We start from the raw sequence: 14,370 nt of genomic DNA on the forward strand, positions 1-14,370 counted from the left end.
TGTGTCCTGAACTTACAAACTATTTCTTTCCTCCCTCTCCCTGAATTTATTTTCAACTAAAATAAATTCTGTCCTTGAATGTGTGTACATAACTCCCTGGGCAGGCTATGTTCTCTTATTATCAAATATAAATATTGAAAGCTTTAAAGACTGTTCTTAAACCTAATTCAAATTACCTTTGCCAGCATAAGAAATACCCCAGGGTAGGTGTATTAAAAGCTCTAAAAAGATTCTGCGTTTACTTTTTAGCCAAATGGACATGTTTTATGCAGGATCCCCAAACAAAATCCTTATTCAGCTCATTATATTACCTTTGAGGGTGTGTCTTTCCTTCCTTCACTTCTTCACCCTTTCAAACCCTTCTCTCTGGCTCTCTGCATCTCTGGAGTTTCCCTCCTGCCTCAGGGCTTCAATGCATTGAGGAACGACCTCTTCTACCTTCCCCGGACTAAAAGCAGTGCTTGATCCTCCTTCAGGTTCATCATTTCTTTCCCAGAGAAAACATCCCTGACCCTTTGAATTCATAAATGGCCTTTCATATCTATATCCCTTGGCCTTCCGGCCTGTCCGTTGTAACTGTTGTTACAGATCTAATTTTACATTTAATTATATAGTGTTTTAAATTGTTGCCTGTCTCTATAACTTAGCAATACTGAAGTCAGGAATCATGCTCTTTCTTCCACCACTATTAACCTCAAGCATCTACGTGTCTGCCACAGAGAAGGTACACATACTCCATCTGTTGATTAAATACAATAAATGAATGACTGTCCAAAGCACATAAACACTGGCATGTGGCCAAAGGATTGAACCTATGAGTAAGCACAAACCATCTCTTTGTGAACTCTACCAGCAGTTAGCATTTGTACTACCCTAATTCCCTATGTAATCTCTCTCTTGCAAAAGCTTTCTGAAACACTCTGGTAAACACACACACACACACACACACACACACACACACGTGTGTTTGTCTGAGCACATGAGCATTCACACCCACAGATATCAGTGTTTTGGGTGGTTACGACTGCTTCATTCAACAGTGATAAGTCAGGTTTAAAAAAAAATAATTCTTCTTGGGGCGCCTGGGTGGCTCAGTCGGTTAAGCGTCCTACTTCAGCTCAGGTCATGATCTCACGGTCCGTGAGTTCGAGCCCCGCGTCAGGCTCTGTGCTGACAGCTCAGAGCCTGGAGCCTGTTTCGGATTCTGTGTCTCCCTCTCTCTCTGACCCTCCCCTGTTAATGCTCTGTCTCTCTCTGTCTCAAAAATAAATAAAAAAATTTTTTTTAAATAATTCTTCTTATTAAAAATCCCTGAGAGTTAAAGAACTACTCTGCACAATGATCCTGAAGAAAAAATCCAAGTTAGGCAGGGTTAGCTATGTCCCAAGGTGCTAGGGGAAGGAAGATGGTGAAAACTCTAGTCCATGGATGCAAACAACAGATTTCTGATGATCAGTCAAATTTTTTTTTTCTGGCAGTCTTTCAATAGATGGTGGAAAAGTGCAGCCAGTTTCACTTAAAATGAAGTTGCTACTATGTCCCTATAAGTTTTAATGTGCATTTTTAGTTTTTTACTATTTTGCTATGTGCTATGTTTAAAAAAATAATAAAACCAGATTTTGCAGACAGAAAACTTATTTCCCATTGGCTATTTTCCCTGAGTGTCCTCACCAGTCCTTAGTCTTTTCAGATGAAAAATGGGAATAATGTTAGCAAACTCCACTAATAAATAAAAGAGATGGAATATAGAAAGCTTGTGGCTCTGTGCCTGTGCACAGAGTATGTGTTTGCTTCTCCTCTCTCTAGACCCACTACAAGTAAAACTCCAGTGTTCACGCTGGGAGCCTCTAGTTTATCTAGGTAACTGTGTGAGGTAATTATGCTAACAGCCATTTGTTTTGACTTAAAGAAATTAAAGCAACTTTGAAAGGGGCAAGGGTTTTATTGTCCTTTCTCAACAACAAAATGGCTTAATGTTTGCATTTGAAACATATAAAATTACATGTTTAATTATAAAATGTATCCTTGGACTTTGTGTTAAGCTGTGCTTTCACCAGGAAAAAATACTTTTTGACAAATGAAAAAAAAGTAATACTTTTCTGAGATTCTTTATGTACGCGTGTGTGCACACACCACATGCACACACACACATACACACACACGCACTCCATTTCCCTCCTACCATTCTCCCTCTTCCCCAAAACATACCCTATACTTCCTCAGAAGTAGAGAATGCAGTTTCTCTCAAAAACTCTAAGGAATGTATCAGTATTAAAGCTCCAGTTAAGTCTCGCCACTGCTTGGTCACAGGGTTTTTCATTCTGTCCAAAGCTGATTGAAGGTCTTGTAACACGTCTCTGTAGCTATTTCCATAGTGAGCACCCCAAGTATAGAGAAAATCATAAGCAGGTTTCCACATCATCTATAAAGGAAAAAAATTAGACTGGAGTAGTTGGAAGACAAACAGAGATGAAAATAGATGCTTTTAAAAAAAGTTTTAAAAGCCTCTCAGGACATAAAAAAACTGGAATACCAATTATACGTGGACTTACTTAATGTCATAGAAAACGTTTCAATAGCTATCACTTCCATCTTATATCTTTGTGTTTCTATGCCTAGAAAAATTTTAAAATAATGACAAGTAGTGCCTCTTTTTTTTCTTGATCCATCATCTAAACATTGTTCATTGCCTTGATATGATATAAAATTCTTTGTGTAATTTTTTGATGTTACTGAGATAAACTTTTCACTCTCTGAAAGATTTTTAAGGTAAAAATAATGACTCTTTTATTTTAATACTATCTATGGTGAGCTTTATTACACGACATATCACAAGAAGGAGCTATACAGTGTATTTAATGCTTTAAGTCATTTTATTTGAGCAAGGAAACAAGAAAAGATGTGCTTTCATGATCAAATCTTAAAAGGAAAGTAAAAATACAGTTCTCTAATTTAAAAATAATTTAATGAATCATTTTATAACCAAAAGAAAGATCAATATTCAATGTTTTATTATGCTTTCCCCAAGCACCTACCAATACCAATGACATCATTGTTTCCATAGAAATAAATGTACGTCAAAGAGGAACTTCATGTTCGAGCATGTATGTAATGGTAACCAAGGCAACCAGGCTCAGAGAGAATAAAGACAAAGGCCGACCAAAGAAGATAAATTGTAGAATAAACACACACACACACACACACACACACACACACACACACACACACACACAGAAACACAATGAGCTTAAAATAAATTTTTCTAAGAAAATGAAAAAACGAGCCATGTACTACTTATAATTGGACTATTTGGAATATAAACTTTATTACCTCTACCTATTTGGGTTCACTAAACTAATTCATTTGTGATTTTATCACAAATGCAGGAACACAGACTGTGAGCTCAATATTATGCAGAGCTGCCCTCTTAAATAGAGCCTCCATTAACAGTAATATCACATGAAGTAGGGCTTTGGGATATAATTTTTCACCCTCCTCTGATAGCCTCATATACTCTACAATTGAAATTAAAAGAATGAAAGACCATAATAAAGAGTTTCAATCAATTTAATCTACATAAAAGGATAGGCATTGAACTCAAAAAACAGTTTGATGTTATTTTGTCCAAATTGGCATTCCTGGGAAGCCATGAACACCCATATCTTTGTCTCTATTGATGAAGCTTGATTCTGCAAGGTATTGAATGGAAAATAATTATCAATATTATACTATATCCAGGAGGTTATGATGCATCATCCCAAATGATCCCAGATTTTTATATATAAGTTTTACCCTCTCCAACCTGATTTACAAAGAACTGCATCTTCCATCACTGATAAGACTATGAATGAGATGTCCTCTTGTTTATTTTTCTGAATAGTCACTTTGAAATCAAACCTCCCAGTTGCTGGTCACCACTAATATCTCAGCAATGGAAGATGAATTGAGGCATATTAACAGACGCTTTTTGCCAGATTCAATCTTGCCTGCCACTTCTCAGATGCAAAGATGCACTAAACAAGTAAATTATTCTGTAGTGAGTATATACTAACCCTCTGTAAAAGCTTTGAGACCTGTATTTTATGTTGCATTCATTTAAAATTCCCTGATGCTCAACTAGTTGGTACATTATTTTTCAGCTTGCCATATATTGTTTAAAATAATGGTGTTTATAGCTAAAACCTTCTCATATTTTATGCTAAGTCCTTTAGTAATTGAATGATAAAAAGATGTATTTGAGGGCTGCCTGGGTGGCTCAGTAGGTTAAGCATCCAGCTCTTGATTTTGGCTCAGGTCATGATCTCATAGTTCACGACTTTGAGCCCCGCATTGGGCTGTGTACTGACAGTGTGGAGCCTGCTTGGTATTCTCTCTCTCCCTCTATCTCTGCGCCTCTCCTGCTCACGTGCACTCTCTTTCTCAAAATAAGTAAATAAACTTAAAAAAATAGATGTATTTGAAGATATTTTATGATAAATAGCATCTAAGAGCATTTCAGTACCCAGATGATGGCATAGTCTCATAAAAACCAGATGTCTTTTAAAGAATCACATCTGGATAATTTTCAGTTTATGCACTACTATGTGTGCAGATTCAAAGTAACATCATAGAGGCAGCCAAAATGGCTCCACTGCCTTTCCTGGTAAAAACAAAACACACACACACACACACACACACACAACTCTGCACCACATATCTTGCTGCAGCACAGTGGATTGCTATGTATAGAAAAGCCCTGAGGCATACTCAATCATGCAGCAGTCCTTTGGTGCTGTTTGAAATAGGAAATACACCAAGGTGATGCAGGAATTGGGAACTACAGATTCAGAAGTCCAATGATACATTTATCTACTCACTTATGCAGAGAGCTATATAACACTCTCACATTTGGCAGTTTTCACTGATAGCAGAACATTTCGGTCAGTTCTTGCAATTCAGAGAAATTTGGATAGACTTCTGAGTCCTGAACCCAAATTAAGACACCTGATAGTGTGAAAGGACTCCCCAGGAGTACTCTGAATTAGTCAGAAATGCAAGGAGGGATACTGCTTTAAACTCATTGGGGATTCCCTGGAGTCTAATCCATAAGCTACATAGAAAGGGTTACAATAGCTTGGGGCTGAAAACACTAGAGCAATGGTAAACTTCATGATTTATACTAAAATGTGTATCTATTGCATTCCAGTTCTGTTTCTCTTTGAAGCAAACTAACCCTGAATATTCCTTCAGTGCAAAATCTGATCTGCTATATATAACATCATGTGTGGCTGTCCATACAGATGACAGAGAAACACTATTGTAGCACAAATACAATGAATATATTCAAAACACATTGTTGTTCATTAATTATTTCACTTATTAAATTAAGAGTTTTTGAGTAGCTACCACTACAAAGAATTTTGTTACACAAAGGAATAAAATGATGAATATAGCATGGCTTGTTTTTAGAAGCTTATAGCATAGAAGGGAGATAGATACTTGCACAAACACTGACCCATTGTATAACTAGACAGCATTTGGTAATTAACAGTTTAAGAAAACTCAAAAATTACTTTCATGTTTTCATTTAGTGTAATAAAAACTGAGAGTTCATTGACTGAGAAGCAGTGTGGTGTAATAGAAAGAAAGATGGGTTTTGATGTCAGAGCTCTGGGTTGCCATCTGAGGTACACTGCCTATCGGATGGGTCAATTTGGGTAAATCAAAGTATCTGAGTTTTGAATTTTTTAATCTTTAAAATATGGATAATAATTTCCCAGGTCTATGTCCAAGGAACCTTCTAAAGTATCTGGCATATAGTTTGCATTTAATACTTTTTAATAGGATATGAAGGAAAGTGGGTACTTTTCGGATGAGAGAAAGATAAGCAACCTAGTTTTAACCCTAATGCATATGAGGTGAAGGCATGAGTATCTCCATCTCCAGTAAGACTTTGGAATAGAGAGATGACCTCCAGGAAGCAGCCAAGAGTTTAGCATCATGCCAAAGTGATGAGGAAAAATGAGAGTAGAGGAAAATGCCAAGGAAGAAAATGAAAGGGTGAAAATTTAACCTTCAATTAAGTCCACAATTAGGGACCACAAACAAGAAATAGAAGCAATGAGGGGTGCCGGTGGTTCAGTCGGTTGAGCATCCAACTCTTGATTTTGACTCATGTTAACGATCCCAGGGTTGTGGGATAGAGCCCTGCATCAGTTCTGTGCTGAGTATTGGGATTCTCTCTCCTTATTTGTCTGCGCCTTCCCTGCTTGTGTGCTCTCTCTCTCTCTCTCTCTCTCTCTCTCTCTCTCTCAAAAATAAATAAACAACAACAAAAAAATTCTCTATTTCCCTCTGCCCCTCTCCCCTGCTTGCGTGTGCAAGCTCTCTCTAAAAATAAAATAAATATTTAAAAAAGAAAAAGAAAAAAGCAGAAGCAATATAAGTATGGAGAGAAGCTGGTGTCAGAGTCATAGAAAATGAAGCAGGGTACTTCATGTTGCAAAAGTCAAGGATTGATAGCATTCCAAAAAGGACATTCAGCTCACCCCAGCTTCTCAGAGCCTGTTGTTCACATAGCCTCCCAATTCCACGTTCAGTGACATCACATTAGGAGGTTAAAATCATCAATGTTAGGAGTTTTTACACCACGGAAGATGGCAAAGGTATAATTTAGGGCTTTTTCTCCCTTGAAGAGCTATTAAACGTGTGCCAGCATGCCACTCTTTGAGGGCATCTCTTCTCTGTTAGCCCCTCTCTTATGTCAAGTAATGTCAAGTAATATGGAAACATGAAGCAAAAGTGAGAAAAATCCAGGATTTTGGCACTATTAGGACCCCAGTAACCATGGAGAAGGCAGTTTGAAGAGAGTGGTAGAGGACAGACTGCAGGTAGGAGCAGGTGACAAGGAACTAGAAACCACAGAAAAAGTGGGTCACATTTGGAATTTGAAAGTTAAAAGAAGAGAGACAAAGCTAGAAGGAGAAGCAGTGGAGAATAAATTATTTTTAAAAGGAAAAAAATCTATAAAGACTAATATTTTACATTTGAAAGGAGAGGTTGGTTTGAATCCTACCCTAGCCAGATAATTTAGGGTTGATGAAGATTAAGGAGGCAGCATATTTCTCAAGAAGATAAGTTAACTTCCTTTAAGCAGAACACATAAACTCACACAAATGTTAAAATCATTATGGAGTTGGGGTAATGAACAGGGAAAATATCAAGAATAATTGAGAATAAATGGGATTTAAAGCATATGCTATAGTTGCATACTTGGTACAAATGAAAAATGTTAAATTTGGGGAACTAGGTTTTAAAACTTTTTTTTAACATTTGTTCATTTTTTTAAAGAGTGTGAGCACGGAAGGGGCAAAGAGAGGAAGACACAGAATCTGAAGCAGTCTCCAGGCTCTGAGCTGTGAGTACAGAGCCCAATGCAGGCCTGAACCCATGAACTGTGAGATCATGACTTGAACCAAAGTAGGACACTTAACCAACTGAGCCACCCAGGCGCCCCTCGGGGACTAGGTTTTAAAAGTATGTTTTATTAAGAGAAATAAATAAGTCTCTGCCAGGTATGGTAAATAGAACTTTCTCTATATTGAGATTTGCTTTAACAAAGCATGACAAAAGCCCAGCCTTCATCAATGCAGTAAATAGTCTAATCAGTTTTTTGTTGTCCTTTGCTACAGAGCTATATGATATTTGACTCAAGTCCTTAAATATTTTACTTTTGTTTCTTTAGCACTTCTTTCTGTCTGTCATTCTACGTTTTCTTATTCAGCAAGTGAACATATGCCATCGAAGGCAAAGACACAAGAGGAAACTGGCATACATTAATTAACTATAGACTTTACAAAATTAGGTCCAAAAATACACATTAAAAGCCACAAAGGAAGGGTGTCTGGGTGGCTCAGTCGTTTAAGCATCCGACTCAGGCTCAGATCATGACCTCTCTGTTCGTGGGTCTGAGACCCGCGTCAGGCTCTGTGAGGACAGCTCAGAGCCTGGAGCCTGCTTCAGATTCTGTGTCTCCCTCTCTCTCTGCCCCCACCCTGCTCACACTCTGTCTCTATGACTCTCAAAAATAAACATTAATTTCTTTAAAAAAAGCCACAAAGTATTCTCAGCTTTGTAATAATTAAAGAGAAAACAAAGTCATACGTTTTCTGGAAATGTTTGAATGAATAAAATCAGTAGAATAAACAATTTTCTTTCCACAATGACCTAAGTCCTCTGAAAGCTGGAAGTGATTGTGGACTGCTATGATCTCTTACAGGTTTATGTTATCTTATATATCTATTTAGTGGTTTAAAATAGTTCTTCCGTTCTTGTTCAGTGTTATGATTTAAGGGATGATATGCAGAAACTCTGCACTAATGCGTAGATAAATCAAAGGAAAGCATGCTCCTGAGGGTTTGTTTTTGTTGAAATACTCGTAACCACAAAACAAATTCTCTCAGTCTTCTTCACCTCTAACACAATTATTTGACACACAGGCATTACTCTTACTCCTATACTCTGAGATTTTTTAAAATATTAACTTCACGATGTTATGGGTTCATCTCTGAATAGGAAGCACGAGGCTGACAAAAGCATAGAGTTGTTAATTTCTCAACTGTGTGTTTTGATCTCCTTCTATAAGGGAGCATCAGTAAGCATCAGTAAGTATTTAATCTATTAAAGGTTAGCAGTTTCCAAAGTCCTAGCATTTGTGTGAAATGTCTTTGGTTTATCTTCCAGGCATTAGAGGACAAAGAAAATGGTAAAAGAGCAATAAAAGAAGTGGTGAGATGTCAAAAGAAATGAAACAGGAATAGAAATTTAAAAAATAGTTTTCCAAATTTAGAGCGCTTGTTCCCAGAAGCCAGTAAGACTCATTAGATAATGCTCTGGATAATGAAATGCAACATGAATAAAAGCAATTCAGATTTGAGCTTAGCACTCTATGTCTTTTTTTAGCTCATAAAACACGAATAGCATAAAGGATGCAATTGGTTAACTACAATTGGATGATTACATTTTTCCACATTAAAAGATTCATATCCCCCTTACTTTCCTCATAAAAGTATAGGAGCAATGTTTCATTTTAAGTACAATTAGCTGAAGAAGTATTAAGGCAAATTTGCATTATTAATGATTATTACATATGTTCTATCTTCAGTACATCATTTACAATATCCAGGTGGGTCTTCTATCACCTTAAATGGTAAGTACATAAATAGTGTTGAGAGTTACCATTATCTTCAGAAAAGAAGGGAGGCTAACCTATCAGAGAGTCCCTATTTCCTTAGAAGGGACATGGACTTGTTTGAAACTTGGACATAAGATTCTCTTGGAAAAGTCTCTGGGTACAGCCAGCTTTGCTTCCTCTAGGAATAACCACTTGGAACATCAGGGGTTAAGCATAACCCAGAGGAAGATAGAGGACTCATACTTTGCTCCTGCATCTACTCAAAACAATCTAACATCTTAGGAAAACTGGCTGGACGAGCCATCCTCACTAACTCCTAGTTAGGAAGAGAATTCAGGTCACCCAGCTATAAATCCAGAGTCATTTCATTAAAGTATAGCCATGGATTTATTTCAGTAGTAAGCAGTTTTAATCAATGCTGATTTAAGTCTTATACTTAGCTGGGGTTTGGTTTTTCTAAAATTCCTGGTTGTTTGTGATTCCTCAAAATAAATCTCAATAAAGAAAACCTAAACTCTAAATAAAACATTTGTGTCTCTAAATCCAATTTAAGATATCTTTATAATATTTAAACTTTATAATATTTATTAATATGATTATTATTTCTATTTGATTTTTGGTAGGTAATAAGACATACAATGTAGAAGATCATATGACTACAATGTGCTACCCCATGAATTTCACTGTGATGTCATTGTTTCTTTATTTCATCATTTCAAGAAATGGAGTAATTTCTGGAATTAAATATTGTAGCAACAAGCATTATAGTATTGTACAAAATAGACTATGGTAATCTAAATATTATGTCACTGTGTCAAATCTGTAGCCCAAACAATGAAGAACTGAGAAATTAGTCTATACGTGTTACCACTGGTAGATGAATTTCCATATAATACTTTCCCATCTTTAAAAAAATGTAAATGTATCTCATACTGTAAAAGCCCAGCAAACCATACAGTTAAGTACCAAGGCTAGAAGTGGGCAATGCAATGTCCCTGCAGAATCCAGGACTTGCTGTGTGAGCCAGAAAACCATAAGAGTTCAAGAACTTCCTTTTATCTTTTGCAAGAGACATTTTCCAAGGAAAATAAACATTGTTAAACCAGTAAAAAAGCTGACAGCCAAGGCTTTTTTCTTCTTATTTTTTCCATGCACTACCATTCCACCAGTTTTTAGAAGAGAAACCTTGAAATCATTGGTGACTTTTCCCTTGCCTACATTCTTTGTATAGTTACTTGCAGCCATATTACTAAAAAATTACTATATTTCCTTTTCCAAAATCATTCAATGTCACACAGTTGTCAAATTCACCTCTTCCTCTTAGTTAAAATAATAGATAATATATATTTAGTTATTACAATGTGCAAAGCATTATTCCAAATATTTCATGTATATTATTTCATTTAATCCTCCAAATATCCGATGAGCAAGATAGTATAATTCACATCACTTTCCAAAAAAAAAAAAAAAAAGTATTCCTAGAAAAAAAAGTTTATTTGCTGAAAACTAATAGATAATAGACTATATCAGGAATCCAGACCAGCAATCTTAACCTCTATGCTCTGGCAGTCATTAAAGACTCTATCGTCTCCAATATATACATATATGACCATATCTCCCAGTAATTACTAAAATGACCTCTCCCCTCCAGCCCACATAGTCTCCTCAATGGTCTCTAGAAGTCACTGGTATCCAGAAGCACTGAAATCTCCTTCCAATCCTCTCCAATTATCCAAATGCTATCCATCCTTCAGGACTAGGGTGCGTCTTCTGACAGCTCCTTCCCAATTTGATCTTCTTTTATTTAGCTAATTCTGAAAGGACTTAAAGTGCATATTGGATAGGACTGTGTGTAAAACATACCTGGGTCTGGAACCCAGTTCTGTACTTAATAACCATGTAATTCTGGATGATTTACACAAATGCATTCACTCTTAGTTTGCATATCTGTAAATTGTGAATGGTTATAATGTCTTCCTTACAAAGTTTGTTAAAATAAATGAAATACGGTAAATAAAATGCTCATAATGATTAGCTGACACAGTAAACACACAATAAATTGCAACTATTACCATTCTCATTATTTTCACTTATTTCAGCATCTAATCATATACTTTTTTTAAAATAAAATAATTCAAGTTATTAACAATTTATCTCAATTCCCAGGCCAAATAAAATGTGGCTTTAGGGAGAAAAAAATCATATTTTTCATTCTGTTTGCGATTTTTATAGCTCCTAAAGCTCCAATGCTGGAAACTGACAGTCCTAGTAAATATGTTAAAAGTACAGATGAATTAAATACTGAGAGCAAGGATTCAGAGGGAAGATACTAAATAAGTAGGAAGAATTCCATACAGAACTTTTATTCGTGTATAAAAAATAAGTAAAGTTAGCTTTTTGAGGAATACCTACTTTCTCACTTTAAATCTAGACCCAGAATAAAGTGCTCTGAACACTATAGCTGCCAGTCAGAAATGAGGGGGGACAAATATATGGCTAGAAGACAAAACAGAAAATCAGACCTCACTGATTGAGCAAAAAGACTTACAAACACACCATTCCAGTCATAACTCTCTATAGGTGAGTGGCTTCTGAGATGAAACTATATCACAATTAACAACATTGACTTCCTTAGGCTTCCATAATTAGGGTGGCCCATTCTGGCAGTTCAGATAAGAAATCAGCCGTGACAGGCCTTTTGGTGCCTGTGTTTGAGGTGGAGCTCAGTGCGGTAGAAGGCAACTTAATAAGAAGTAATGTTTAGTGTCCTTGGTAAGTAAGTGTCCTGACTGAATAAGATGGAGAGAGTATCTTCTGTATTGTGTGTCAGGGGACAATGGAAGACAGTTACTGGGAAAATTGTCACACATACCATTAATCCCAGAAGCTTAAGTCAAGAGTATCCAAGTTAGGCCTAAGAACATCGTAGCCCTGAAATCCCCAGCATTTTCTCCTTATAAAATCCAATTTTTTAATGGGCTATTTTTCTAATATTTTATTGATTCTGGTTTTTAAATTAAAGCTCTGAATATGGTCAGGAAAATAAACTCCAATGAATTTTCATTAACATTCACTGGAAAACCTTGGCAATGATTAAACATCTTTGTATAGTATAAATGTATTTCTTTTTCAAAGGCAATACTCCAAAAACATATTTTGCTTAAAATCAGACTCAAAATTTTATAGTTTTGTTTTTATGTTAGAAATTCAATATCATCAGAAAAGTTGACTAACATTTCTTATAACTTCACTTAGATAGGTGGTTAGTTTAAAAAGTGACTTTCTCAGAAGTCTCCAGCGAGAAGCTTTTCTTTTCACCTTATAAAATAATAAGAAATGGCCAAAAGTACTCAAGAAATACCTGACATGCTATTAATAATCTCTTTTCTTTAACTGGATTGAAGCTTGATAAAGATACTAAGGCAAATTTTGGTAGTATCGTACAATGGCTTAAAAAAGAAAAAGAAAAAATGAAATGAGTTGCTTAAACCCCCAGTCCTGACCACACCTCGTGGCACTGCCACTCAGCTACCATGTTGGATTTGGCGTGGGTGGGCAGAGAATAATGGTTAAAGTATAAAGGTCCCAAAGTCAAGGTCTGTGCTCCAAACTTGGTTCCATGACTTCCTAGCTATGTATGTTTAAGCAAGTTACTCAGCCTCTCTATATCTTAGATAGTAGTAATATCTGCCCCAGAAGTTTTTGTTGAAAGGATTAAATAAAGTTAATTTTTGTAATGCTCTTGGAATAGTGCCTGGAACAGAATAAGAGCCAGATAACTGTCTTTAAGATAAAATAAAAATAGAACAAAAGCAAAGAAGAGAAATAGAAAAAGAATGAAAGTGAGTGAAGAGCCCGATTGTAGACATTGGCACACATAGAGAGAAAATGTTGGAAAGTATGCCCTCTGAGGAAGTGAGATAAAGGAAACAAAAGCAGCATGGGAACCACCAGGCCTTGTTATCTCTGTGCCCCAATTCTGGTTCCCTCCTTCTGCATGCCCTACCCAGAACTAGTATCAGTGTGTTTTAAAATCATTTCTTGACTTGTAAATTGATCATTTTTGTGAGTAGTCTCTTTCCTGAGAGAAAAAAAAAAACTGTACAGCTTTTTTTTTTGTTTTTGTTCTTGTTTTTGTTTTTGTTTTGTTTTGTTTTTCCAGGGGGATAAAACTTAGCATACATTTACCCTTTAGTTTAAGTGGTCTAGACTCCCATAGATTATTTGGAATGGGTTCAGGCCCATGTCATGCATAATATTCTAAGCATTTAATAACATGAATCACAGCATTAGCCACAGTAAATTGAATGATAACCTCCAGAAAGACACCTAGGGACTTTCCTTTCTGTTTCTGAATTTTTATCAACCTTAGACATGCACTTAGTCATTTGTGATTTGGACTGTGCAAAAGTAAATAATGGCTTCCATCAAGAGTTAGGGAAAGACAAAGCTTGCTGGCTTCCATCAAGATTTAGGGAAAGACAAAATATAAACAATCACAATTATAGAGAAGTTAGATGCTTAACAAACCTGAGAGAATAAAAACTTTCTGGTAAATAATTCTCAAGAAAACCCTTCTAAAAACAAGGCCTTACTAAGAAAAAAAAAGTCTGGCTTTCAGTTAGGCAACTTTTTTTAAAGAATTATTTTTAGGGGTGCCTGGTTGGCTCAGCTGATAGAACATCTGACTCTCGTTTTCAGGTCAGGTCATGATCTCATGGTTTGTGAGACTGAGCCTGATCTCACAGTTTGTAAGATCGAGCCCTGTATCTGGCTCTGTGCTGACAGCATGGGGCTTACTTGAGATTCTCTCTCTCTCCCCACCTTCCCTCATTTGCACTCTTTCTCTGAAAATAAATAAAATAAACATTTTTTAAAAAAAGAATTATTTTAGAGCAGTTTTAGGTTCACATATATCTAGATTTTGCAGGTAGAGATTTTGCATATATCTCCCACCTATGCATAGGTGCATATGCATATATGCATAGCCTATAGCCTACCCTGTTATCAGCAGCCTCCACCTGAGGGGTATATTTGTTAGAATTGATGAATCTACAATGATATATTATAAATACTCAATGTCTACAGTTAACCTTGGGTTCATTGTATATTCATTGCATATCCATGTGTTGTATATGCTATGAGTTTCGACAAATATAGATCTCATTATGATATTATACTGAGTATTTTCACTGCCC

General features: G+C 36.1%; 1 protein-coding gene across 2 annotated transcripts in view; it reads right to left on the bottom strand.

Moving 5' to 3' along the window:
- Window positions 1–1,253: 1,253 nt before the first annotated feature.
- The window catches only part of MACC1 (MET transcriptional regulator MACC1), a 65,007-nt gene continuing 51,890 nt past the window's right edge, over window positions 1,254–14,370 (bottom strand). For both annotated transcript variants that reach the window (XM_045052459.1, XM_003982833.5), the window contains one exon: window positions 1,254–2,422. In XM_045052459.1, coding sequence (XP_044908394.1) covers window positions 2,210–2,422 — 213 coding nt within the window. In that variant the 3' untranslated portion in view covers window positions 1,254–2,209. The remainder of the gene's footprint in view (window positions 2,423–14,370) is intronic.

This window comes from Felis catus, chromosome A2, assembly GCF_018350175.1.
Source record: "Felis catus isolate Fca126 chromosome A2, F.catus_Fca126_mat1.0, whole genome shotgun sequence".
NCBI classification, from domain to species: Eukaryota; Metazoa; Chordata; class Mammalia; order Carnivora; family Felidae; genus Felis; species Felis catus.